The sequence below is a fragment of the Limanda limanda genome, chromosome 3 (assembly GCF_963576545.1).
Source record: "Limanda limanda chromosome 3, fLimLim1.1, whole genome shotgun sequence".
In the NCBI taxonomy this organism is placed as follows: domain Eukaryota; kingdom Metazoa; phylum Chordata; class Actinopteri; order Pleuronectiformes; family Pleuronectidae; genus Limanda; species Limanda limanda.
In genome coordinates, this window is record NC_083638.1 from 23,395,646 (window position 1) to 23,422,701 (window position 27,056).

Consider the following 27,056-nt stretch of genomic DNA (forward strand, 5'->3'; position numbering starts at 1 on the left):
ATCTGGACAACGTGGCTCCTCTTATGAATCCCTCACACTCCTGAGTACATTCAGCACCCTCAGTTAAAAGGCTGAAAAACACTGAGGCTCCTAAAAAGACAGTCCATGGATAATATAGACAGGGTTTGCAGGGTGGTGGGGTTTTCGCTGCCGAAAGCCGACCCCCATGAGCCTGTAGCTCCAGCTCAGTGATCAACAAACTGAGGATCCTGTTCCTATGGCGACACCCAGTGGACATGCTTCATCATGATCAGGAGGCAAACGTGTCACAAAAGGTGTTTTCACTTGCACACACATGAAATGAAATGATGGGACCTTCTGAGACGTTTACTGTCATAAAAAAAATGGTGTTTTATTTTTTTTGTCATCTTAGTTAAGGCTTCAACAAATGCTACTCACTCATCTTTACAAAAGCATCTATTTTAAAATACATCACACAGCTCTTATCCAGCACATCACACGTTATCAGCCCGGTGTTCTTCCCATCATCAGAGCGGTGTCTGAGAGAACAGCCGGAGGAATCAAAGGACACTACGGTAAAGAGAGGAGGAGATTTGAGATGGAGAGGACCTGCTCCACTTAACTCCAATAGGTTTCTGCAGAATCTACAACATGTATTTCTTTACAGTAAAAGCTATTGGAATTGTCGCCCTTATATGGATGTGTTCACGTGTAGACAAACCTAAATATTAGTCAGCTTTGTTTGTACTGTTAAGTGATGACCGTTTAAATACACTGTGTTTTGAAGCAGTCTGGACAGATAGTTTAAACAAATACAGAATTAAATAAATAAATATTCAACCGTTTTAACCATCAATTTGTATTTGTTAGATTGTTGTGAAATGAAGACTTTGTATTTGTGGTCACAGAATGAAGAAATGGACTATTGTAATGTGTTGTATTCATGGCATCTGTGGTGGCATTTTGATTTCATGATTGATAACAGTATCTTGCATAAGGAAACTGGAAACAGCCTCAGACACCGACCTGATGAAGCCATGATTCATGTTTGAGATAAACCACTTTGGACTGGAGTAGAGCTTGGTCAGAAACTCACTATTGGCCACATTGCTGTGAGTGTGAACACACAATATGAAAAAATAAAAATAACACAAGAACAGTCTAGAGAAAACTAAGTGGAACTTGATTTAAGATTATTTTGTCACACTATTACGTCTATGGTCATGCCTTTTGTAAGATTGAACATAATTTAGAAAAAGGCCAAATGATGAAACGTAGTTAATCCAAACTGTACATTTAAAAGTAACCTCAGAAAGAATGAGTGAAATATGTATTTTGCAGTTATCACGCGGCTCAGTAGGTTCACGTTATAGAAGCTCTGAAATGGGACCGTTTGGGCTCCACTGTCACTTTCAGTCCCTGAGCGTGGTGAGTGTTCACTGAGCCTGAGGCCTCTGGTTCTTCCTCTCCTGCCACGACTTCTTCCTCATCTCCAGCTCTGTGTCAGTGAACGATGCTGGACCCCAGTTGGTGATTCTCTGAGGTGCTTTATCACCTGAAACACCAGGTTACAGGAGAGAGGATCAATATCTTTTAACAAATGTGAAAATCACTAATAAAAACATGTATGTTTGCTGTTCTCGTTTTATTGTTGAGTCAGTCTGGATCTGTGCACTGGCCGAGCTGCTGTTTGGATGCACTGAGACTGTTAATGAGTCTGAAGTGAACCAGAGAACTATGAGCGGACTGAGCTGCAGCCAAGTGAGCACAGGACCAAAGTACTTTGCTGCGCCCTTGTGTATATACAGGGTTTCTGCAGCGTTCCCCAGGTTCAATTCAAGACTTTTAATACTACATGTTACCTCTTCAGTACTTCAGTGGACAATTATAAAGCTTACAAAAATACTTTCAGAAAGTTAAGATTAGGACTATTTAATACCCTCTGTAACGGCAAAACTGTACTTTTGGGAATTTACAAAAAACCACAGACCCCCCCGCCCCCTACCTGGCTGGATGAGACGCATCAGCCCCTCGTGTTTGGCCACCTTGTCTTTCCAAGACTTTGACTTGTTGGCTGCTCCTTTCAGCTTCCTGGACACCTCCTGTACATGAGAGCGAAATGGGGGAATACCACAAATATGGGTAAAAAAGTTGTGTTAGTTGTGTGTTACCAGATACATGAACACTGCCTTTAGTCTAATAAAAGACTTCCTGATCTGAAGGGACAATATAATTCAAATCAATGAATCTTTATGAACTACCAGGTGAGCTCTGACCTCATACTGCTCCACTGCTCCCTGCCACTCCCTCTCCAGACTCTCCAGCTGCAGCATGGCTGTCCGCAGCTCTCTCTCCTTGGCCCGCTGGTCGGCCACCAGCTCCTGCTTCTCAGCCTCGGTCTGAGACAGCGCCCTCTGCTGCTGCAGGTGGATCTGCTCCAGCTCGACCCTCTTGGCCGCCTCCTCCTCCAGCAGCCTGCGAGGGAACACAGCAGCGATACTTCAAGGAGGATACTGACAAAAAGAGAACATGGAAAAAACCCTACCTCCTGTGAGTGTTAATCTGTGTGCATGTGTGTGTGTTGGACCTGGCCTGCAGTTTTCGCATGGCCTCCTCGTCCTGCTTGGCCTGCCTCTCGTCCTCTAAGGCCTCCTCCAGCCGGTGGTACATGTCCTCCAGCTCCCGGACGCGCTGCAGGTACTGCTCCAGTTCACAGGACTTCTGCGCCACCTGCCTCTCCATCTGCTGATGCACCTGAGCAGCAAACACACACATCACTTATCACTCATCTCCTACACACAACTGTACATGCAGGGCTTGGAACTGAGCAAACATCTGTTAATAATCTGAAAATCTTCAACTTCCGCACTGAATCTACCTCCACTTACATGTTATTTTATTTCCCAAAGGCATTTATCAGTATAGTCATTCAATTATGATGATAGTAAACAGTCTGATCTGACACTTGAAGATGACTCAACATCATGTGAGCTATGATTACAACTATTTTTAGCTTGTTTCCTAGAAGCACAGAACCACAGACGGATGATTATGATGACGACTTTGTCACAAGATAAAAACTTCAGTTCATCATTTTCATCCTGGCCCTTCGACAAGACCACGTAATTTGCAGTTTATCACCAAGACCCTGCAGAGTTGTGGGAGGTGCAGTGGATACCATTTTCTCTCTCTCCAGGTCCAGCCTGTGGCGGTCCTGTAGGTCTAACTGAGACTTCTTCCTCCTTTTCTCCTCTAACGCTGCTTGAGCTGCAGTCTCTTCCATTTTCTGTGAAGCACAAAAGAGGAAAGAGTTGTTGCTTCTCTGCTTGACCTGGAGGTGTAACCCGGCTGGTAACAAACAAGACATTGGTTTATGTAATTTATCAGTAACATCTGGGAGTGTTTGGCAAACGGTTTTTAAACAACATCATGTGACTTTTTGCATAACCATTAGTTAGCCTGAGAAATATATTAGTTTTAAACCAAAACGCCATCTGGCAGAGTAAAAAGAGAAGTGAGAGGACGTCGATAATGTGCTGCAGATCTGAAACGACTGAGTTCACACATGTGGTCGCCTGATAGATGCAGGTGTCCCTGAATCATCCCAAATGTCTTTGCATAGCAAGTTTTACTTCCTTGTTCTTTGTCAACTTTCTGCTGCCTCCTGTGTTTTTGTGTCTGAGTGTGAGAGAGAATTTGTGTGTGTGTGCGCGTGCATGTGCGTGTGTGTGTGTGTGTGTGTGTGTGTGGGTGTGTGTGTGCGCGCGTGTGTGTGTGTGTGGTTGTAGGAGTTGTCCCCTCTCTCGGGTCTTTAGTGAGTTAGATCATAGATTATTATAAACATCCAAACAAGATGGACCGAAATTTTGTGTCATTTAGATCCAAAATGTGCAACGTTTCCCAGACAAATCGCACATTTCTACTCATATTAAGCTTTGTTTAATGTTTGATTACATCAAGCATTTAAAATTGGGTTTAAAAAAAATATATATGAACTATAATCTATAGTTAATATATTTATATAATATTAACTGTATTTATATTTACTATTCCTGTTGTGCCTTGGCGGAGGTATGAGCTCTACTGAGTGGCACTCTAGCTAAGACTGTGTTAGAGTTAGTGACTCATCTTTAAGCTCTGATGGGATCTTTGTATATTTGTGAAGTTGCAGATTGCGATGTTGTTGTATTACATTGCAAACAAGAATTAATTATATTTACAAAAGTTCAACATAGGACTTTGGGGACACTGATTGGTGGAACACATTTTCCCTCAGAATGTTTCCTCTCTTGTATGTTTTTTAACCTTCACTTTTAAGTTGTAGGAGTTAAAGGTGGATCAGTACCTCCCTCATGGCCTCCAGCTCTCTCTGTTTGTGCTCGTTGGCCACCTGGAGCCGCTTCATCTTCTCCATCAGGTCCTCCTCCTCGGCCTGCTGCTTCTGCCGCAGCTCCCTGCGCCTCAGCCGCGCCTGGCGGTGAGGAGATGACAGCCCCAGCCTCAGCAGCTGGATGCACGTTTGAATGGCTGTGTTAAAGTGAGAGGAGCACCACAGATTGATTAAACCTCCACAACGATCTGACATGTTTGATCCATAACCACGACATTCAAAGATGACTTATCAATACCTTGGATCCATTCCTGCTTCTTCTTTTTATCTGAAGCGTTGATTTCGAAGCCTTTGTCAGTGCACTTGATGAGGAACAGGCATTTCTTCCCATCTTTATCAGGCAGCGACTGAAGGAGAAAAAAATATGACGTCTGCATCTGTCACTTTATACCAGATGTGAAAAACCTTGTGAAATAGTCATTTAGAAGCAAAAGAGGACTTTTTTAAAACTTATTATTATTATTATAATATCATAATTGTTTTATTTTATTATTTAGTCAATATAGTTGATACATTATATATTACACATTAAAAATAAATACCTCCACACAGCAGTTTATGTCCAAAAGGATATTTCCTTTCTGCTCCAGAAGATCCTCACAGACGTAGTATGACAGCGAGTTGGGTCGAAGGACAAACCAGCGCTCGGTCCAGTTCTTCCTCCTGTGGCCCTTCTTCATCATGTATCCCTTCAAATCACAGAGTGGAGTTCAACACAGACACCCGACTCACTGAATGACTCTGCCATAATACAACTAAACTACTCAGATTATTCACTAGAAACGGAGAGAAGTCGTCTGTCTCACAAGACAATGTCACTGTTCAGTAAAAATCTGTCAAATCACTTACAAAAAGTAAACAAGTACATAATAGAACATATCTCTTTGAATATTTCTGTATTATTAATACTCTTACAGCGCTTAAAATCACATTTAGTTTAACTGGTGGACACCTGATATTTTTAGTTTTGATCCCTATCTTTTTCAAAGATATATAATAATTGCAAATTGCGTATTACAAATCTGAAAATAGATAGATTCTATTCTATTTTTAAATATTTAAAAGGTTAAATATTCTAAACTTAAAAGGTTATTTTTTAATAAAGGTTCTTATTTTAATAAAGGTTCTTATTTTGTTCTTATATCTTGCACAGTTTTCTTTCTACTCTGGGCTTCTGTGTTTTAGAGAAAGGAAGTTGGTGCAGTAGCAGCACAATGTTCAGAGAGAATCAAAGAGATCTACATCCGGTCAGACCTGTTTGAGCACATCCAGTACGAGTTCCTGGTAGACCTCATTGATGCCCAGGGACAGGGTCTGCTGGTTCATGCCCTTGCTGAAGTATCCCAGTCCCACCAGTTCGATCAGCTCCCAGGCAGTCAGGCAGTTCTCCGAGCTCAGCTGCAGCTTGTAATCTGCAAACTTCTCCTCACTCCACTCGCTCCCCATGGCCTCCAGCACCTTACGCAGAAAGTACTCAATCTAAGGAGATGGACGTGATATAATGGTGGTTAAATATCAAGCTTTCCTTTAAGACTGTTTCGTGCTGGGTAAAAATATAACATCGAAAGTCTATCTCTCACCTCTTCAATGATGATGACCAGTGGGTAGTGGTCTTCTGACAGAAAGTTGAAAATGCACCAGACTTTGAAAGCTTCGTCCTGTGTGATGAGCAGATGTTTGGTGCAGATATTTTTCTTGAAACACAGGGTCCAGCACATCTTGTTGAAATCCTGCACGTCAAAATCCTCCCGCACCTGAGAACAAAAACCAAACTGCAGCATTCAGTCCGCGTCAAAGTCACACAGACCACCAGCAGTGTGCGTGTTTACAAATGCTAAGCAGGAGGCCGTTGTTTGTGTCCTTTCAGAACCCCCAGTCTGCAGGATGTGAGCTACAAACCGGATTTAATGAAACGCTTCATTTTTATTCAAGTCAGAGCCAACGAGAGGAGAGCAAGAAAACAGCTCCTGCGACCAAGGAGGGAAAAGCTGTTTTCTATCTGACATGAGATCAGTTTTAAAAACGCTTCCCATACATGTGCTTTTATTACACTGTGTGTAATAGATAGATATAGATAGATGTACTTTATTGATCCAAATTAGGAAATTATTGTGTTGCAGCAGCATGTCAAGGGCATTGCACACAGGGAGACGAACAAAAGACTAAATACCAAAGACGACAAAAGGACACAAGCGTGCAAAATTGCAGTAGTTGTTTGCAGAGGAGAAGTTGGGAACATGACTACAATAAATAAATATGAATATTAGATGTGCTGTAAAAAGAGCTACCACAGCAAAACCTCAATCAGAGATATCGATCCTATATTTAACAGAGCATTTGATGTATTTTATCTACAAATTTCAATAATGCAAAACCAACGATATACAAGTTATACCCATAAACCCTTTGATAGTGTGGGCACAACTTTTCATTTCCTCTCCTATCGAGCAAAACCAGTCACAATTAGTCATCTACAGATAATGTGTCATGCACTCTTACACAGTGGCGTGTGTGTGTGTGTGTGTGTGTGTGTGTGTGTGTGTGTGTGGGTGTGTGTGTCTTGTCTGTATTTATCTGGCGCTTTTCCAGTCAACCACTCAAAGTGCTTCAACACACAGCACTTTTTTTATCATACACAATAGCCATGCTTAGGGAAGCTTATTTGAGACATGCACTGTCGGCAAAGCCACCGGCAACAATAAGAGGTTCTCTATCTTGCCCAAGGACACTTCATAATGTAGACTGGTGGAGCCCGGGATCGAACCACCGACCTACTGAGCCACACACGCCCTGCAATGTGTGTGTCCAGGTATTTAAGTATACAGTATACACTGTATTACAAAATGAAGACACAAGGGACCATTCACACTCACATTTATTGCTACAGTAAATTAAGAGACTCCTCCCACTAACCTTCACCTGACCCTACACAGACACATGCAGAACATGCTAACTCCCCACAGAAAAGCCTCAGTCGATCCGGGATTTGAACCAGGAACCTTCCAGCTGAGGGAACACTGCTTACCACTGCACCTTAGATTTATAATGTTGTTGATTTATTCTTTGATACAAGTTGCACATGCTCTTGTTTGATGGAAACATGGACTTTGTCTTTACTTTTTTGCGATTTCCTGAAACCTCCATTAACCATTCTTATAATGTTTGGTCCAACTCTTGTTTATGGAAATCTTTAACCACCGATTTCTAACCACCAATTTCTAACCACCAACATTGAATTTGTTGACAGTTTCACAAACCACTCTTCCAGCCTCTTCATTCCCACCTTGTCCAGTATGAACGTGTTGAGGTACGGCATGTAGCCTTGGTTGGACAGAAGCCCTGTGTCATCGTTTTTAAAATGTTCTTCGAGGGACACGGGGTCGTGAGGGATCCTCATCACTGTGCACAGGTTGTGAGACAACACCTGAAGAACCACAATATGAGAATTAGATGACAAATACTTCAAACAAGGGGGGTTTATACAGGACACATTACTGTACAGTTATACATTCCTGCTAAATGATCACATACTGTATGACATGAAAAGTTACCGTCAAAATTGGTCTTGCAGTTTCAGTTTGCCACCAAAAACACCCTTCGGCTGCCATGTACAAGCATTACTGGTCAAGCGTTACAGATGAACTTTCACTCCTCCGACTAAAGGTACTTTCTAAAGGTTTGTTCAGCTGTAAGAACAGAGAACTACACCCAGACATGTTTCATTTTTAATGTACACGTCACCGAGGACCAGAACATCCCCTTGCAAGTTTCCTCTGACGTGGCAAAGGGAGGTAGTGGATAGTTTTCTTAAATTGGCTCATCATAGAAAAGCCAAAGATCAATCTCCTCAAATATTGACTTTTAGAGTTCTCCTGGTCACTCTGTCTTATATTCTGGCAGAGGATGTGTGAGGGATGGGAAACGCTACAGGATTCTTGAGTCTTTGTCAGGCTGAGAACACCAACATCAGAGCCTGCAGGAAAACCAATCCAGACCCAAACCGTCACAAAACACCAGCACCCATTTTCTTGAGTGTTAAACATACAAAGACAGAACATATAAGCTCAGATTAAAGGTTCAGCGTGTAGAATTGAGTGACTTCTAGTGGTGAAGTTGCATGTTGCAGGTGAACACCCTTCACCTTCCAAACATGAAAGAGAACCTGTGATAGCCTTCAGTGGTCAAAAACTCAAAACAGGATTAGTTTGTACAGTCTGGGCTTCTTTAAAAAGCGTGTACCGTACAGAGGTACCACTCCCGACCCAATCTAAATATAAAGCATTGAAATACATAGGGCCCATTCTAGGGCAAAGAAAACAACAATTTGTATTTTGTACAATTTAGATGAAACACACTAGTGAGAACATCAACAGGATTATTTTATATTCAATATCTGCCAATAGATCCCTTTCACTGAAGTCTTACACACTGAACCTTTAAAATCATTTCCCATGTCCCCAATTCAAAACATTGGGCACCTGCCCCTCTAAAGGTCTCTGCACGGCCCTGCTTCAGGAAACTATAAAATCAAATCAAATGATTTCATGGATCATAAATAATATATTTACTTTCTATTATTTGTTAAATGTAAAATGTAGTAAAAGGGATAGTTCGCCCAAAAATGAAAATTTGGGGAAACTACATAGAAAAAACATATTGCCTCTGTGGTTTCAGCCAAGTGCCCGTAAGCCTCGACATTCAAATTTGACTAGAAACTAAGTCATTTACAGCATTTTTTTTATCTCAAGGTCTATGATCTACGCACTAATGCGGCTCCGAGACGTTATCGAGGAGAATATGGAGGCATTTTCAGTTTTTTTTCCTATTCTTTTCTTACGTTTGAAGAATCGATCACCATTTACTTTAATTGTATTAGATTTGGCTGCAACACTGTTTACCCATGAGACTCCAAAAGTGTTCACCAGCCCCTCCATCAACAGAGTGGTGAGTAGATAGTGATTTTTGTTTTTTGGGTGAACTATCCCTTCAGTGAAAGGTGATGGTTGAGAGACTTGTGACGTCAGCCTCGATGCTGGGGGCAGATGTCGCAAAACTTCCTGATGTTACACAGAAAGTTGAGTTTATTCTCCGCAGAGTTTGAGGAATAAATAAAACACAAGTGAAACTGACCTTTAACTGAGACTTGGAAACCTTCCCTCGACTGTCCACGTCCAGGGCAGTGAACGCGTGCCATATGGGCTTCAACAGCTCCTCTCGCGGCCACATCTTCAGCAGGGACGGGGTCTGGGCTGCGAGTGTGCGTGAGAGTGTGTGTGTCCGTGGTTGAGTGTGGCTTTCAAATGTCCGCCCCTCAAAAACAACTGACAGCATGGAGAAGTGTGTTGACAGCGCCACCTAGAGTTTAAAAGTCCAATAAACCATCCTTCATGTCATAAAACTCAAGTCCTAGTGCTGGCTGTGTATGAACATGAGGATGTTAGCCCCAAACTTTATACTCTACTTTTTCTGATTTAAAATTTGGGCAGTTATAACACTTTTTCATCAATCCATTTGATTATTTAGTGTGAGTCAGGAAAACAGTTTTAAGATTACCCATCTTGGTTTAGGTTTCACATTGTTCACACCAACACTCCAGTCCCATTTACAATAACAGAAAAATAAAACAAAAACAGAATTGTTACATGTTGTTTAAATTCGCTCCAATTTGATCAGGTACATTCAAGATGCATTCAGTTTAATTCATCAATAATCATAAAGTAATATAGTCTAAAATAAACCAGTGTGCCGAATAAATACTTTTACTGTTGATATTCCAAGTGCATTCACTGTGGATTACCATATATAAACCCACTTGCTTTGAAGAGTATTTTGCATTCTCCACCTTATCCATTTGATATGTTTAGTTAGAAACAGTTTATAAATAGTTAAAATTAGCAGAGCTGCAATGATTGAGATCAATTCAATCCAGTTTTATTTGGATAGTGCCAAATCACAACACACATTATCTTTAGGCACTTTACACAGCGGTGGAGACTCTGGCATCGAACTCGACCCGTTAGGTTGAAAGGACAGAAACTGGGGGGGGGGGAGGAGATGGAGAGAGAAGCAAAAGGGAGACAGAGGGTAAAGAGAGGGAGAAGACATTTTCCTCTATTGTAACACTGTCAGACTGGTTATGATGTCGTTGAAGACGCCTGAAAAATAAAGCTCTGATGGTCATTTACCATCAAGGGTTTGATTGTGAATATTTCACATTTCATCTATGACAGTGAATTCTTTCCTATAGCAAAAGGTGCAGGGGAGGGCTTGGGATACACATCTATTAAACAAGTGTATTCCTTTGTGTTTGATAGACGCTTACTAAATAGTGTGCACACCAATACCTGTAAATACAATGGCCGAATACTTGAGGCACAACAGAAACATTTATTTGGCTGAAAAGGTCCTCCTCAATGTTTAATATGCACATTACAAACCTCGCTTGTGTGTGCTAATTTGATTAAACACTTGAATTAAAGTATATTTTAGTATAAAAAGTAATAATGAATGAAATACATTTTCAGTTAATCCTGGAACCTTCCTAGAGCCTAAATCCATAATTAAGACTGGATTTCATACTGCTTTATGCTGCATCATCATTCATGTCTCACTTATTGGTTTCCACAGGTTTCAGACCACTGTCTTAGTTACGGAGGCTCTGTAGGGGGCAGTGTTTCAAACCAGGCCTATATGAACTGATGAGTACACATGTGGTGATTCTGTGCTCACAGGAGAGCAGGGCCCTCTGGTGGACAGGAATGTGCATGTATAAGGAAACACACACGGTCATGAATTCCCTTAGCTTTTTTAATATGTTGTATATATAGATGGGTCATCCATACACCAACCAAAAGCTTGAGACCTTCACGATGAGTCCAATTGTACATGCTTCAAATGATGTATCCAACTGTACTTTCAGTGCTCACAAACACATCCTGTAGCCATAGCGAACACCAAAAGCATTCTCCTTTTCCTCCTTGAATCAATGTTTCAGAGTTGCCCATCGATCCACTCTGTAAGCAGATGCGTGACAACCAGCCATTACAGAAGTCGCTAGCTGGGTAACAAAGTTACAGCTGTTTTCATTTTAAATAGTCTTCAATTAAAAAAATTTGCAGTCTGATACAGAAGGCTAGGAGACCTGAACAATATGAAAGTGCTAGTCATTAATTTACAGAGATCAGGCATCACATAGTGCTAAGAAGTATCCAATATGCTACATATGAATACAGCTGCTGACACCTTACAAATGCCTCTGGTTGTTTTTCAAGGCTACCTGAAAAATCAATAACCTTGGCTTGTATGTACATAAACATGAGTGTTTATGCAGAAAATAACATCGATATCACCACTACCAGAGGTATAATCTTATCACGGCCGTATGGCCACAACAGTGATAATGAAATATTAAGTCCCATTATCAATTTCTAAACTGTTAATCCCCCAATTTTGTTTAAGTGGGAAAAAAAACAAAAAAAAGAGTTGCCGTCGTGACATCCCTTCCACACTGGGCTCCAGAAGACAATGTTGTTCAGAGCTTCTCCTCTTGCATCGTGCTCAAGTTCTTGGTTTGTTTTCCCCAGCCATTGGTTGCATTTTGGTTGCTTTCCCACATCTTCTGGTGCTATTTCCCCATTTGACAGATTGAAGAATGACTGAGAAGAACCAGTTCTGGAACCACTACTTAAGGGAACAACACAAGCTTTTTTTCACTTCACTACAATCAGTCACAGAGTAATAAAAAGTAGAACGGATGACTCAATTCATTCCTGGAGCAGTGCCTCCAAAGTTGAAAGTAGATGGCACCACTGGCGGCGTGAACTTGTACCCGCCGTGTTTCTCGATCATCTTGGATTCTGAAAGTAGACGATAAGCAAAAGAACTTTAAACATCACGAACAGAGAGTTCTTTCTCAATGTTCTTATACTACACAGCTTGTGCTGAAACACCTCAAACATTTTTTAATTTTCATTTTAACAGCCAGTTGCTTAAAGACTGATTTCATTAGCAAAGATTTGTTATCCTCTTTTCATTATTGTCCAGTGGATACCACAGGAGATTTTGGTTTGTGAATGTTTTTATCCTGTTAAACTCCCTGAAGACAATTGATTGAAAATCTGTATAAAATAGTGAAGCCCTAAAATATAGTTCATGCTTCTCATTTTTCACCTTTAGCTCAGGGGATGAGGCTTTCTCTAACATTTTCAGGTCAAACAAGCAGAATGATCCAGTATATTGGCTTTTTCTTATTGAATTATGCTTACAATAAAATTCCTAATAATGAATATAAAGTATTATGTTTAACAAACTTGATTCAGTAGACAGGATGGAGCCACTGTAGCGAGGTTCCACCAACAAATGCGCTTGATCAATCATGACGTTTCACACTAACTTATTAAAACCAAAGTTACCAGAGACATGGACAGTGTAACATACATCAGTGATAACTACATACAACAGAAGCCATTTTTTTGAAAAATATGTGTATTATGACCTTAGTTTGTTTCATCCATGTCACATTTGTGAAAACCGGCGCAGGGTTTATATCAAACAGTGAAGCCAGCGATTAAGATGCTTTAACTACAGGTTTGTGAGCCATCGTGTCGTCTTTGTCACAGACGACACCATTAGTCTATGGTAGAGGCTATGAATATTGTAGTGCTGCCCTTATTCCAGGTCGGTATATGGATAAAATGTCATAAAGATAATTTTGTAAACGGAGAGTCCGTATAAATAACAAAAAACAACAATGTACGATGTAAAAAGTTGCTTTATTGTGTCAGACAGAAAAACCGCGTCAGGTTTTCATTGGAAATTTGAGGAAGCGTCTCAGCTGGTTCTCACCATGTGCTGCCCGTCTCTGATCTGCGAGTGTGCCAATGTCCTGAAGCTGTTTGCCCTGCTCCTCATCAAGGGCTTGTGTTAGTGCCTGGTACCACGCTGGGTCACGGCTCTGGATATCTGCATCACAAAGGCAGATTAGTGATTGATGTACAACATGGACACAAACTGATTCGCACAAGCTCTCAATAAACACATCCTGGTTGCCTTACTCTGTAGTATGGCTTTGAAGATCTGATACTCGTCCACCAAGTTGTCCTCATCATCTACAGCTGTATTGTAGCCTTCAAGTGCCGTCTCCTCGGCATCATCCTCCTCCCAGTCTTCATCGTCTCCGTCCTCTCCCGCCTGCTTCGCCAGCATCTCCAGGTACTCCTGACCCTCCTCGTCAATGTCGTCTTCGTCACTGCCCAGCTCAGCTGCATTCATTCAGGAGTCATGTTAACACCTTAACTCACCTTGCAGATATGGGTGATGCAACACTGAATAAAAAGATCTGGGCCTTACCATTGTCGTCCTCTTCCTCCCCATTTTCATCATCATCGTCCTCGTCATTCTCATGCTCTGCTCGACAGGCATATGCCCTCTTGAGGCCACTGAACAGTAAGATAGCTGCTGGAAGAAGCTGACCCGCCACCTGGTTGATAGCCTGAGGTCTGTGGTCGAGGTCGATGAGGGCACAAAGTCCGAGAATGCACATCTTCCTGTCGTGGAGGCTGTGAGAGGAAAACGTGGAAGAGCAGGTTTAATAGGGCTTCCCAAAATACCAGCTGTTAAATTGCTGATGAGGATGACAATAGTTTAGTGAGAGCATTTGTCTCCTGTTCGAATGAGGCCTAAGACCTTTGTCCTGACACTAAGGAAGGTTAATACAGTTGTCTCACCCAAGGAAGCAGTCGACATCTTTGAGCCACTGGGTTATGAAGTGGTTAGTGATTGGCTCAGTGTTGTTGGGGAAGCGCAGGTTCTCCAGGGTGTTGAGGAGAAGAGGGGGGCTGTAGTAAAGTGCTGCGATGGCCACCTGCAGGCACATGGTCCTCAGCTCACTGGTTTTAACCTCCCGCGTCAAACGCTCCAGTGCAGCAGCCACAAACAAGGGAACAACCTGCAACAACAAGTTATTCCTTTAAAAATGAAATCAATTACAACAAACTTATATTAAAATTACATACAAAAGACGTCCTGCAGACACATGTTTAGAGCATGTGCAATTCTCTCACCAGTTCAGTACTCTGAGCTGAAAATTGGATTATCTTCATTAGACACTGACCTGATCAATGCCACGCCCTTTGCACTGCAGGATGATCACTTCCAACAGCTTTGCAGCATGGCACTCTGGATCCTCACCTGGATCACCTGTCAGGACCTGTGTGAAGTGACAAGCAAGGGTAAGCCTCATAATAAATGATGTCTGACAGCCAGTGTTGTATCTCTTACACGACGTGTTCACTACTGCTGCACTTTACCTTCTTGCACATGCTGTAGATGATCTCCAGGTATTTGGTGTCGGATAGGAGGGTGTCTGTGTCAATTGTCACATAGTTGTGAAGGAGTGGCATCATATCTAAAACAGAAACAGTAATTATTCCCTCACAGAAAAACATGGAGGTTGTGTGACTGCCAAAAACAAAGTAGTCTCCTGCACCAGTACCTGTGAAGTAGTCAAATCCATCCTGCTGGAAGACTTCGTACACCAGTGGGAGGAGCTGCCACATCTGTGGCGACACCTGCTGGCAGGTCAGGCTATGAGCCAAGGACAGGATCTCCTCATAAAACTCTGAGAAAAGAACAAACACAGAAGTGAGTCACTGGGTAAATATAGTTTATTATTGATGTCTCGTCTAATACAGGTAGACAGAGAGAGCTTAAGTGTTACATGCAGGTAGAATGTGGAAAAACCAGTGGAACCAGTCCTGCTTACCCAGTACATGTTGCTGCAGCACAGTGCCAATCACCTGCAGGCAGATGCCCTCTAGTTGCTGGGTGATCTGAGAGAACACAGGGATTAAAATGAAATGAGGATTTCAATCATTATTTGAGATAAAGTTGTACAAAGTTTCATCTTTGAGCAACAGCATGTTGTGAATAATACAAATATTATGTATCTTCTAATACCAGGCACTTGATTGACACACGTGTAGTAAATGAAACATTTGGGCACACATAGCGAAGATTGTGACAGTCTGGTTTGTGGATCACTTATTAAAAACAAAGTACAAGAAAAATCTTAAATGATTCAGAAAAAAAAACACATTTTATCGTAGCATTAAAAGGATATTTCAACGGAATACTTAAAATATTCCTACTTTATATAACTAAATGATAACGATTTTTCATTTCAGGACAGAATCTTTTTAATTCTGACTGGTTCCATTCACCATCCATTCTGGTTACTAAAATCAATGTTGACGTGTGGAACAACCTTAAAAAGTAATTATTTTGAGTTTAATGTTATTTCATGCATCAGTCTTGTGATTTCACCCGATAAAAACAGATTGGAGTAATTCCAGTTCTTTTTAATAATGTGAGGAACAAAGATGGCTGAAACCTGTATTACAGTGGAAAATCCTCAGTGTAAAGCAAATCGAATTCTTGGCTTCTAGTATCAGGAGTCCCATGTTTCAGCAGACATGGTGGCAGGGTGCTCCAGTACTATATCTAGTGCCTGCTTCAGCATCATTGAGTCATTGGACATGGAGAGAACAGAGAGTGTTCCCGGCAGTAAGTGGGTGGCTCGAGTGTGTTGCAAGAACACTACAACAGACCAGAGCTGCTTCTGCAGAGGAAGTGGCACCGAGATTAGCTTTCAGCTAGAAGAGTGAGAGAGAGTGTGAGTGTGTGTGTGTGGGCAGCATGCTTAGCAACTGTGATGCTAACCTCTTTATGGTCTTCCACCACACTTAGCAATGTGTCAATAGTGTTGAGGATGCCCATAGCAGTCACCGCCTTGTCATCTCCTCCTTCCTCATCGGGCCCCGTCTGAATCACCTGGTTGAACGTCATTGCCTGTCGAAGAGTGAACAGAGAATATTACGATTGCGTCTCTGGATTGTATTAATATCACAATACTTCACCGTTTAGCATGAAATCCTGGTACCTTAACCGTGTGATTGTTTGGATTAGTCAGAGTGACTCATTTCTGCTGACTGTACTCAGTCTTGTAAGTAGGACAAAACATTCTCAAACACAGACTTTTAGATATTTTATCCTAGGATTGCAGTTCTCGTTCAAAACAGCCATATTGGCAACTCAGTATTGAGGCCTCCCTTTATCAGCTGCACAAACAATCAGCCTATCTCTCGTTCTATCCTATTTCAGAAAACTTATGCTTAGTGACATGGTGCATTATTATGCGGTTAGTCTCCATTAGAAGATGGTAAATTGTGGCCATACATGGATACACATTGTCAGAAGCAATGCTCAGACTTCAAACCATGATTGTTTGGTACAATGCAGGTTGGCTCCTTGGATTCATGCTGCAGAAATCCAGATATCAGTCCAGGTTACGTTCTCATGTCTTCAACTGTTCACTGTTTGTGAGTCTGTGCCAACAGAAGCCTCAGATTTCTGTTCTTGGCTGGGAGGAGTGAAACTTGATCTCATCGTCTGCTATCGTCATCCATCTAAAGGTTTAACTTGTTGTTCATTCTGAGATGCGTTTCTGCTCATCCCAGTTGTAAAGTTAGGTTACACAAGTTATCGTATCTTTTGTCAGCTCCAACAAGTCTGACCTTTCTCCTCAGACCTCACTAATAAACAAGGCACTATCTGCGAAAATGCTACTTCTCACGGGTAGTTTATTTTTTAAAATGGCAATACTCTTAATAAAACCTTGAAACTCCAGTGTCTGAAAATCCAAGAAAATCGACTGTTACAGAGATAAACAAACCAGTCCATCCGGTACCAACTGCCACAGTCAAGTCACTGGCATCACACTTTTTCCCCCAAAACAGAGTGTGTAGGGTGTTCCTAATAAAGTGCTTTGTGGGTGTATAATGATTGTACTCACCAAGTGCTGTGTCATCTCCACTGCAATTGGAGTGACCTCCTCACTGTATTCACAGATCATCTTCTGTATGACATTGGTGAGATCATCGTTCTCCGTCTCCCTGACAATGTGCAGGAGTGCCTGCATCACTGGCCGGATGAAGGGGACGATGTATTCTTTGGCTGAAGAAAACCATACATGGGTTTAGTCGGACATTTATTATCTAAACTACTGGATGACACTTTCTAAAAAAGGAAAATCATTGTATGTAGTGCAGGTAAACTATGAGCTGCATGACTGTGCTTTCTCACCTTTCTCCTGGTTGCTGATGAGGACCTGCAGCGCAATAGCCGCCTCCACCTTGACCGGCATCTCGTTGTCATTGATTAGACAGAGACGGGTCAACTCCAGAGCCGTCTGCAGGTTCTGGTCACTTTTGAACTTCACCTCACAGAAGTAATGGAGCACCCAGCAGGCCTGTGAAAACAGACAGGTTGAGAAAGATGTGGCAGGACAAACTAAAGACCATAAACTAAACAAATATTACAAGTTTGTGTTGATATAAAGCCACTTTATTCTGCCTGTTGGGAAATTGTACTTACTCTGGCTCTCATGTAGCCCAGTGCATTGCGAAACAGGGGGAAGACATGATTTTGGAGCATGAACTCCATCTGGTCTTTATATATTTTTTTCTGTGTGAAAGAAATAAAAACTGTCAAACACACTACATCATTTACCCCATACGTTTTGCATTTTCAACTTGTACCGAAAGTCCATCTATTGCATGTTTGATCGTTTCTAGAAAGATGCTGTTCAAGCAAATCATTTTGACACCTTCACAGCATCAGCACTTGAATCTTGGTTAATAGATATCAAATATTAAACTACATGTCAAACCACACCTAAGTAGGCAAACTTGTTTTCATCATCTCCAATAGCCCACAGCTAAAACGACTTCTGCACAATCATCTCTTTAGGCACTTTGACCATTATTTACGAATGAATGCTCGCAAGGGTTGACACAATAAAGGGCAGTGTGCGATGAAAGTCCTGTTTGCTGCAATTCGTTACAAATGCTCAACATCTGCTTCGCTCAGCAAGAATGTGTAGCATAGAGAAACTGTGAAACAGTGTATATTTGTCTTTTGAGAGCTGGTTACCTTCAGCAGGATTTCAGCCAAGGAGCCTATCATATGGAGGGCACCATCCTTTTTCCTGGGGTCAGAGGCAGGATCAGTGAGGATCTGGTAGCAGTAGCCCATAGTCTTTTGCAGCACCTTACAGAGACAATCAAAAAATGTGATTAATCTTCAGCCTTCATTAGTTTGAGGGAAATGTCTCTTAAAAACTTATTTCAGCTCACCTCTTTCCTCTTGTTGCAGGCAGTGAACAGGAGTGTCTGGGCTGCTGTCGTTGGGGAGATGAAGTCCTCAAACACATCTAAAGGGGACAGCAGAGATTGAGAATAATTGTTAGTTCTCACTGATGAACAGAATTACTTTTGGTTTACAGGCACTGACTTTCTCTGCTTACCAAATTTCATGCGGATGTACTCGTATGGATCCTCCTGCCACAGTTCCTCATCACTATCTGTGTAACACATGAGTGGGAAAACCACATCCTGGATGATGCCCTGAAAAACAAAATTAACAGGTCACAAACAGGGAGTGGTGCATACAGTATTTGTTTTTAATGGGTTCTTTTGTCCAATGTTCTTGAACTGATCAATTGTTGGTTGAAGCTGTACAAACAGACATTTTAGAAGTGTTATGGTAAAGCACCACCAATCACTTGAACCAATTGTTTCTGCTCAACTAACATGCATGACTTTTCATTTGCAGAATTGGGAAACACTTCTGGGATATTGAACATGCTTTATTACCTGGATGTGTGGTTTGAGGTTTTTCCAGGTCAGAGCGTGTGCTATGCCCTGGTTGATATAGTTGAGTGTCTGTTGGAGTACTCTGGGAGCCACATATTGCTTTTCCTTATACTGGTATAAGACTTTCAGCAGCACCTAGTAGACAAACGCATGAAGAAATTCACTATGTGCATTCAAAATACACAGTTCATTCCAACTGTAGAGCAGGTGCACCTGACATGACATCTTCTGAAGTCCTCACCTGTTGTGCAGGAACTGCATATTCCTTGAGGAAAAGTTCAGCAAACTCTCCGTACTCTTTGGTTGTGTTGCCTGGGCTTCCATACCTGAATGCAGGATAGAGTAAAGTTTATGTTATTGTTGAAACATTAGCAGGAATTATTTTTAAAAAAAGCTAAGAATTGTTAGAGGATTACCTCTCGAAAAGGCGAGCCAAGATGTGAAGGGCCCACTTCTTACACTTCCACCATGGCAGCTCAGGCCGCTCATCTTCATCTACCTGCATTGTTTCCTGTACAAACCAAGGACCACGTCAGCACAGATCGCTTGCAGATAATTTAATGTGTGCATCTCAGAAACAGAACAATGTCAGGAGTGAAGAATAATATTAGCGTGGATTGAATTCAAATTGTCTCCTTACCGGAGGAACGTCTCTATCAACTACTGCCTTCAGGATCTCCATCCATTCTGTCAGGTTTTGTCTGTTGATGAGTTCCAGGGGAAGATTGTACTGGGGAGACAAACCAAGAGTCAGTGTTATATAATCCAAAATCGTACTGAAATTATATTATGCCTACAGGTGGACATTATAAATAAAGAGATTTCATTGAACAAAGCAGGTATATTTCAACTGTAGTTAGACTTTTTCAGCTGGGGCTGTGCTCAACTTTGGCGTAAGCTCATGGCAAGGTCTCGACCTTACTATGACCTTATGAAAACTGAAAGAGCAGTTTATGGACCCGAGCTGAGAAGGTGTTCGGTGTTGTGACGTTACCTGGAAGAGGGCATAGAGGATTTTGAAGATCTGCTTCTGTATGAGGACAGAGTCACTGGAGTGGTCTGGGAGCAGCTGGATAAAACGATCTTTCAGCATGGGCATGAAGATGTGCATGGCGGCTACGAGAGGCTGACGCTCCTCTGGTTTCTTATATCTGTTTCACAAATTGGCCACAGGAGAACAACATTAACCAAATGTCATGTGCCAACGATGCAATGTGAAATTAAGAATGAGAAATGTCTTACTCGTAGTTTTTGACAAGCTGGTAAAGGCAGAGCAAGATGCCCAGCCACCCTGCACTGTTGTCTGACTGCAGGTAGAAGCCGATCTTGTCCACGATGGCCGTCCACTTGCCGGGGTAGTCGTGCTTGATCATGTGGTGGATACATGTCGTCAACTGGACCCTGACGAGTTCAAAAGGGAAGGATGAAAAAGGGGATCGGGGGGGGAACACTGAGGGACAATAAAATCTCTTGACCTCCTCTCACTCTACTCAGTCTACAAGGTGAGCACTTACCTGATGCGCTCTGGGGAGTGGATGATGGCCTCCACGATGCTGTCACGAATGAACTGCCTGTCCTCGTCAGGGATGTTATTCACAGGTGGCTCTGTGGCTGAAACTTCTCCGTCACTCCAGTGCTGGGTTATCATGTTCTTAAGGTAAATCACACCTAGATAGAAAAAGATAAAAAAAATCCCACATGAGTCATCCTTTTAATGGCACGTTCAGAGCACAAACCAAACTTGGGCAAAGCATTCTGTGACCAAGATATTTAAAACATTTCAAAAAAAAAATTGATGCATTTATCATTAGTTTTAAGTGCGATAGATCAAAAATACTCCCTTCCCCCTGTACTTAGCTGCCTATTAAAAACATTGCGCTCCCCATTAAGCTCTCTAAACTCTGTTGGTGCACAACCAAATAAATTGACTGCAAATAAATCCTTATGACTGCGTTGCGACACAGTAGTGATTTCAGAGCTGTCTGAATCCTCAACTGGAGGAACACATTTTCCATTTGTAGTTCAGTAGATTTGAATGTGGCCCCAGAGTGTCAACTGGGATCACATGCACAATGTGGGGCCCCACTCTGAGTTGTGTGGCTTCGCAGGGTGAGGCATCGGAGGGATTTGAAGAGTGAGGGCTGGGAAGCAGACGTCAGACTGCTGACACAAATGTCCACACCGCTGGCGAGGCGATTTTAATCCAGCCCATCGATGCTGACAGAGCATTAAACCACCTACCTCTGCCTAATACCACCAAACTACACTGACGTCCCAACAATGGAAATCCACTGAGAATCTGTCCTTTAAATTCATGGTCAGGAGGGAAATTTGTTGAAAATACATTGCACTAAATGAAATGACTAAACAAACTATTGAAAACATAACATGCATGACATAAAATTGGCATAAACATGGTAAACTACATACTTTAGTGTCAGTATAAGAGGCTTTAATTGTTTTTTATTATTAGCTGTTAACCAAAAGCCTCTAGAATTTCAGTTAACTGCAGCTCCAGACCAGAAGCAGGAACAGATGTAAACTGTGCTCACTGATGAAGCCACAGATTAACCATTTCAAATGACCTCAATCTGTGTTTTTAAAATCACGTATTGTGGGTCAACAAAAACCTTTGAAATATACAGGGAGAAAATGAATCTTCGGCAGATAAGATGGATAATTCCTAGATAAAGTCCCTGAAGGGAAATTGTTTATGAGCCATAATCACCAGGATATTACTCCTCTGGATTGACAGAATTGGACATTTGGTCTAGACCAGTGGGACATCCTAATTTTGTGCAAAGCTGTGACAATATGAACTTTAAGTTTTAAAGTCCACTTGGCAACACACTGGAACCTTAACTATGAGGTTTAATGCCAAAAACATAGAATGAACAGTTCTGGTAGCACTGCTCTTTGCAGAATTCCTTGTGTTTTGTTTGCCGAGTTTGAGGTTACATTTATTTTCTGCCATCACATGGACACACTAAGAGATAGAAGCTAAATGAACCCGGCCGAAGAGAATGACTAAATGTAGACAATATATAACATACTTCACACGTGACCATATTCTGACAGCTTCTGGGCCGTCCTCAGGAGTTGCTCCTCAATTCTACTCTGAACACAGTCAGACATTCTTCCTACATCTGGAAAAGTAATTTATTGCACTAAAGCACCCAGCTCTAGAACTGCTTAATTTACTCACAGTTATTGGTACTAGGGAGGCGGATGCAATGATTCAGATCCTCTCAGTGCACATTTTTGGAACAATTTTGTTCAAGTTTGTAACTCGGACCATTAATTTTTCCTCCCTTCTATCGACACAAATTCCACACAGATAGGCATTTTTGTTTAAAGCAACACAGGCTATATTTAACAAACAACTGTGTCCCGTGCATTTCAGCCTCAAAAAAACAGAAGCGTGAATCATGTCATCATCACTTAATGATCTTTTCTGAAAGCATTATATAAGTGACCTGTTTTGCTTGGGGTCATGGCAAATATCAAGTCCATTTCTGATCTAATGCAGTTTGACAAAATTGGAGTCAGATACACAAAAAAGCAGCAAGTCACACAATAGATTCGGGGGGGAGGGGACGACGACTTGGACTGAATAACATGACCTATCAAGACACAATAAAGCAACACTGAGCATAGAAAATGAGAATTAGAATGTGATACTAGAACAAGTGTTTTGAGCAGACTAGGTGGAGAAATTTTTTTTTAATAATTATTTCCAATAATAAACGTGTTAAAATTGTTATAAGTGACCCAGTGCCTTCGCCTTTTAGGTAGTTTGGGAGAATATTTTAACTTTCTGCCTTCTTGGTATAACCTGTATGTATTAGGGCACATCCTGCACCTGTTTGCATCCTCCACCTCAGCTTTTAAATACCTCCTTCACCCAAATCTGATTAGACATATCAGTTTATTGAGAAGACGTGCTGGTCCCATTCCAGCAGAAAGGAACTGACTCTTTATGTCAAGTGTTTCTTATAAAAGAGAACCTGACATTAATACAAAATTAATGAGTTTCATTTGGTAATTTTTCATTTCACCCTTGACAGAGGGTGAAAACTGTTTTTACATGACAGGAGTAGAGACTCACCTGCTTGCCTGACAGGCAAATCCAGTTGATCAGACATGGTGACCCGCAGCAGAGTGGACACAAAGTTCACCTGGGTGTGACCCTGTAAATCAGAAATAAAAACAGCTTAATGTAATGTGGTTACAAACACTAATGAGAAATGTTAACAAAAACAGGCAACGCCTTTTTAAATTCAGAAATATTTTGGGAATTGTTGGCATTTTTACATCATGTTTACAAAAGCCCCATGGACAATATTATCCTTGTGACATGAGATCTACTGAGCAGTTTGTTTTGTAGGGATATCACCGCATGTCATTCGTTTGTGCTTTGAGCCCGGCTGCAGTACCAATGTAGCACTTTTTTAGGTTCATATATGATTTAATCATTTTGTTGGCTCTTTTTCACGTGAAAACTGAGTCTGAGATATGACTCAACTGTATTTAGAGCAATGTCAATTTACTTCAGTATATTTTACTAAAGTAAAATACAACTGCAGCGACCCGTGTGTGAACACTCTCCCAGCCATTCAAGTGAGCCACCACTAACGATGCATTTGTTGGTGGCAATATGCTCAATTTCAACCCTATGTTTTTATTCTGGGACTCAACTAGAGTAGGTTTGCATGATTCACAGTTAGAAAAAGGTCCTTATTTATTGTGAACTTCCTGTGATGCAGTTCCTCGGTCAAGCCTCTTCACTGTAATGGTGAATATTAGCCCAGGCCTCCTGAAGCCTCCTTAAGGGCCCAAGTTCTTCTGATTGGCTGATAATCTGGAAGCTTGCTGAGGGGCCGGACACCCAGAGATCTTGAGCCATGCCTCATCCTCTAACCGATGTAAAGGTTCTGAAGCAAACTGTGAAGTGAAGTAACTGACTGATAGCTAAAACAAAATAACCGAACATTGTGGATACTGCAACTTCTCAAATGTCGTAGTGCTTGTTCTAGCCCGAAATCACACAACTTGTTAGGGTTATCTGAAGTGGACACCTAATTCCCTGCTATCCTCAGACCCATGATAGCATCCAATGAAGTGGAAGCAGAGAAATTTGTAGAACTGAATTTGTGCTACTCAGAGCCAGTTAGAAAACATTTACATGTATGAAGTTAACTAAGGAAAGTAACTAAGGAAAACACCTTAGACTGCCACAATCGATGGAGGAATCGTTGTTTGGTTTGAGCTGAACATGTGCCATGACTGACATATTATCAGTTGAATATAAAAAACAAGATAGACCTTACTTTGTAAAATCTGTTGGCCATGGCATTATGATTGGACTGTGCAACACTGTGTCTTATGTAACACAATCTAGGCATTAAAAAAATATATATTCAAATCCCTGCATGCACTTAAATCCCCACAACCATACAAGTCATGATTTACAAAGCTGAATGTTCTTATATGTTGAACATAGAACATACTAAGTGATGATGACCCTGTTAAAGAGAACGATGTGGCCCCCACAGATCCTCACATCATTGATTCCATCTTGGATTACATAAGACAGAACAGCTTTGGCATATCAGGGCTGGTAATAACAAATGTTATTTATATAAATTGCTTATGCATGTAAAAGCAAGGATGTCTAACACATAACTGATCTACCTCAGAAGAAGATGCTTTGCTATTGATTGAGTGTTTGTCATTCTCTGCCGCATAAAGACGAGATACAAACCACTGAGAATAAGCCTTTAAACTGAGGAAACATTTATTTTTGATAATTATAGATATCCACTGATGTGAATTTTCATATTAATATAATTCTTGGCCTTATTGCCCAGTGACAAGTTGTGCAACATCCTTCCTGCCTAAGTACCAAGAAGACTGAATAAGTGTGATTTTAAAAAGTAAAAACATTAACACTAAATATAAATTTGATCTGGGATTTGTGAACGCTACCCTCGAACGCAGTAAACAGGCAACTATAAAGGACTTCCTTTGAAGTGATTTTAACAGTTTATTCTTGGTCATTTAAATTATTTCTGAACAGTTTAGCTGAATGATTTGATTAATTAATTTAAGTCTAGCAAAACTGGCGGATGAGGAGAGACAACAACTTGGTGAGCACACAACATTGCTAACGTGCTCACATGGAGGTCGGCTAGCTTAAAACTCCATTTTGTGACGTTTTTCACGAAGTAACTTCACTCGCCACACATACACCAGGTGGGACGGAGGCAGATAATGGCTCTGAAAGGGTCGTTGGTTCTATTTTACTCAGTATTTTAAAATGAATGCATGACTTCGGGGCTTGCCACACTGACACGTGAGCAGCAGCTATGTAGCAGCACATCCAACAAGTAGCTCCGTTAGCTGCTGTTAGCCTCGGAGCTACACACCGCTAGCCTCCATTTGACACGCGTTGTGCGGCATGCCCCGCGGTCTCTCTCTCCACTTCACCTGTCGGGACACCGGTCACATTATGCCGGTGTCGTGTCAGCTCGGTTATTAATCGTACCCCGGCCGAGGCTGCGTGTGACGAGCTCACAATTCCCCCCTGAGCATGACAAGAAGGGTTAGCTTGTATAGCATTAGCCACACAGCTGGCTCAGGCGAACACTGACGTCGGTTTACTGGAATCGACGTAATTTCTTATCGCGGCCGGATTCGTGTTATCGTCCCCGCGGTGGTGGTGGGTGTTAGGCCGGGGGACACGGGGGTGTTATGTGGGTCGAGTGGCGGGACTTCGCCCCGGCTCGGCCCCGGGCAGCGGGTCGCAGAACCTCGGTGTTGTGGACGGCCCAGGCCCCGAGCCGAGCCCGCGCTGCCACCACTGCCTTCACCATTACAGGCTCGCCTCAACTTTTACCTCGTTCAGCTGCCTCTCCGCGGCCTCCCGCAGGATGGGGTCCATCGTCCCCCGAAGGGCCTCGACCAGGGCATCGGGATCCATGGCGAACGCTCTGTTTCACGGCTCGGATTTTAATATTTCAGCGGACTCTCAGTTCCCAGTCACTGCGCACATGGACGCACGGCTCTCCGGTTACTAGCGATGTGTCCTCCCGTGTCGAGGCGTCGAGGCTTGTGTTGATGACGTTTGTGATGACGTTCAAAGCCTCGCCAGCCGGCCGTACCACGTGACGGAGTCCGGAAGTGGTTCGCGGGTTTGGCGTGTGATTCGAAACAGTAAAACGCTATGATAGATAGATGGATACTTTATTAATCCCGTGGGAAATTTAGATCATCCAGTAGTTTATACATTTATACACCTCACCGACATACATACATAAATCACAGAAACATAGGGACAACATATAACAGATATATGAATGGGTCTGACCCTATGGTACAGAAAGCAGTGATTGTGTCAGTGTCAAGTATGAAAGTGTTATTGTGCTGCTGGAGTGGATAGTACAAATACATTTATATTAAAAACTAAAATATATATATAAGTATATAAGAGAATATGCAAAGTCTGTGCATGGGGCTGGTATAGCCAGTAAAGGAATGGACAGTGGGTTGGTATATAATGAGATGGGATGAGAAGAGTGGAGAAATAGACCCAATGGACCCCCCACACACACACATGTTGTGGACTTGGGACTTTATTTGTTTGTTTGCAAAAAAAATGAACCGCCTGAAACCGAGCACTATTGAAAATATGTAAGTTTTTAAATAAAAATGAATAAAATGTTCCCTATGGTCCCTAGTATGGTCCCTAGTAACACAAGCACATTCACATCACAACCCTCTGCCAGTTTGTTTCCACTTTCCCTTTTGACCCCGCCATTGTATCATAAAGACAGACTCCATATTAATGAGTTCATAATCTATGTATTGGCATCACATTTTTACATTACATTTACATTTTTCATTTAGCTGACGCTTTTATCCAAAGCGACTTACATAAGTGCAATCATCCGAAGGTACAAACCCAGAAAACCACAAATTAAGAAAGTACAATT

At 41.8% G+C, this 27,056-nt stretch overlaps 2 protein-coding genes across 2 annotated transcripts; both read right to left on the reverse strand.

Annotated features, from left to right (window-relative positions):
* Window positions 1–340: 340 nt before the first annotated feature.
* Window positions 341–9,588, reverse strand: swap70a (switching B cell complex subunit SWAP70a). Its single transcript, XM_061068191.1, has 12 exons — window positions 9,482–9,588; window positions 7,635–7,775; window positions 5,932–6,105; window positions 5,606–5,830; window positions 4,894–5,040; window positions 4,590–4,698; window positions 4,307–4,488; window positions 3,140–3,247; window positions 2,549–2,715; window positions 2,238–2,436; window positions 1,967–2,063; window positions 341–1,516 (listed from the first exon to the last, which is right to left on the reverse strand). Exons 1-12 carry the CDS (start codon window positions 9,575–9,577, stop codon window positions 1,398–1,400), a joined length of 1,764 nt encoding a protein of 587 aa, XP_060924174.1. The 5' UTR covers window positions 9,578–9,588; the 3' UTR covers window positions 341–1,397.
* Window positions 9,589–11,140: 1,552 nt separating this feature from the next.
* Window positions 11,141–26,170, reverse strand: ipo7 (importin 7). Its single transcript, XM_061067617.1, has 25 exons — window positions 25,961–26,170; window positions 23,171–23,252; window positions 20,577–20,730; window positions 20,305–20,463; window positions 20,057–20,213; window positions 19,703–19,792; window positions 19,479–19,573; window positions 19,304–19,388; window positions 19,063–19,197; window positions 18,714–18,813; window positions 18,544–18,620; window positions 18,341–18,457; window positions 17,783–17,872; window positions 17,492–17,657; window positions 17,202–17,362; window positions 16,070–16,198; window positions 15,114–15,180; window positions 14,844–14,969; window positions 14,659–14,756; window positions 14,463–14,558; window positions 14,077–14,297; window positions 13,700–13,908; window positions 13,405–13,611; window positions 13,196–13,312; window positions 11,141–12,207 (listed from the first exon to the last, which is right to left on the reverse strand). The coding sequence occupies exons 1-25, from the start codon at window positions 26,042–26,044 to the stop codon at window positions 12,110–12,112; spliced, it is 3,120 nt and encodes a 1,039-aa protein (XP_060923600.1). The 5' UTR covers window positions 26,045–26,170; the 3' UTR covers window positions 11,141–12,109.
* Window positions 26,171–27,056: the final 886 nt, after the last annotated feature.

Excerpts from the sequence above, each read along its gene's own strand:
- ipo7 (XM_061067617.1), bottom strand. The coding sequence starts at position 26,044 with ATGGATCCCGATGCCCTGGTCGAGGCCCTTCGGGGGACGATGGACCCC. Across the intron at positions 20,464-20,576 it reads CACTCCCCAGAGCGCATCAG|GGTCCAGTTGACGACATGTA; the intron begins GTAAGTGCTCAC and ends TGAACTCGTCAG. Across the intron at positions 19,389-19,478 it reads TTGGCTCGCCTTTTCGAGAG|GTATGGAAGCCCAGGCAACA; the intron begins GTAATCCTCTAA and ends TCCTGCATTCAG.
- swap70a (XM_061068191.1), bottom strand. The coding sequence starts at position 9,577 with ATGTGGCCGCGAGAGGAGCTGTTGAAGCCCATATGGCACGCGTTCACT. Across the intron at positions 7,776-9,481 it reads TTTCCAAGTCTCAGTTAAAG|GTGTTGTCTCACAACCTGTG; the intron begins GTCAGTTTCACT and ends GTGGTTCTTCAG. Across the intron at positions 1,517-1,966 it reads GATGCGTCTCATCCAGCCAG|GTGATAAAGCACCTCAGAGA; the intron begins GTAGGGGGCGGG and ends CTGGTGTTTCAG.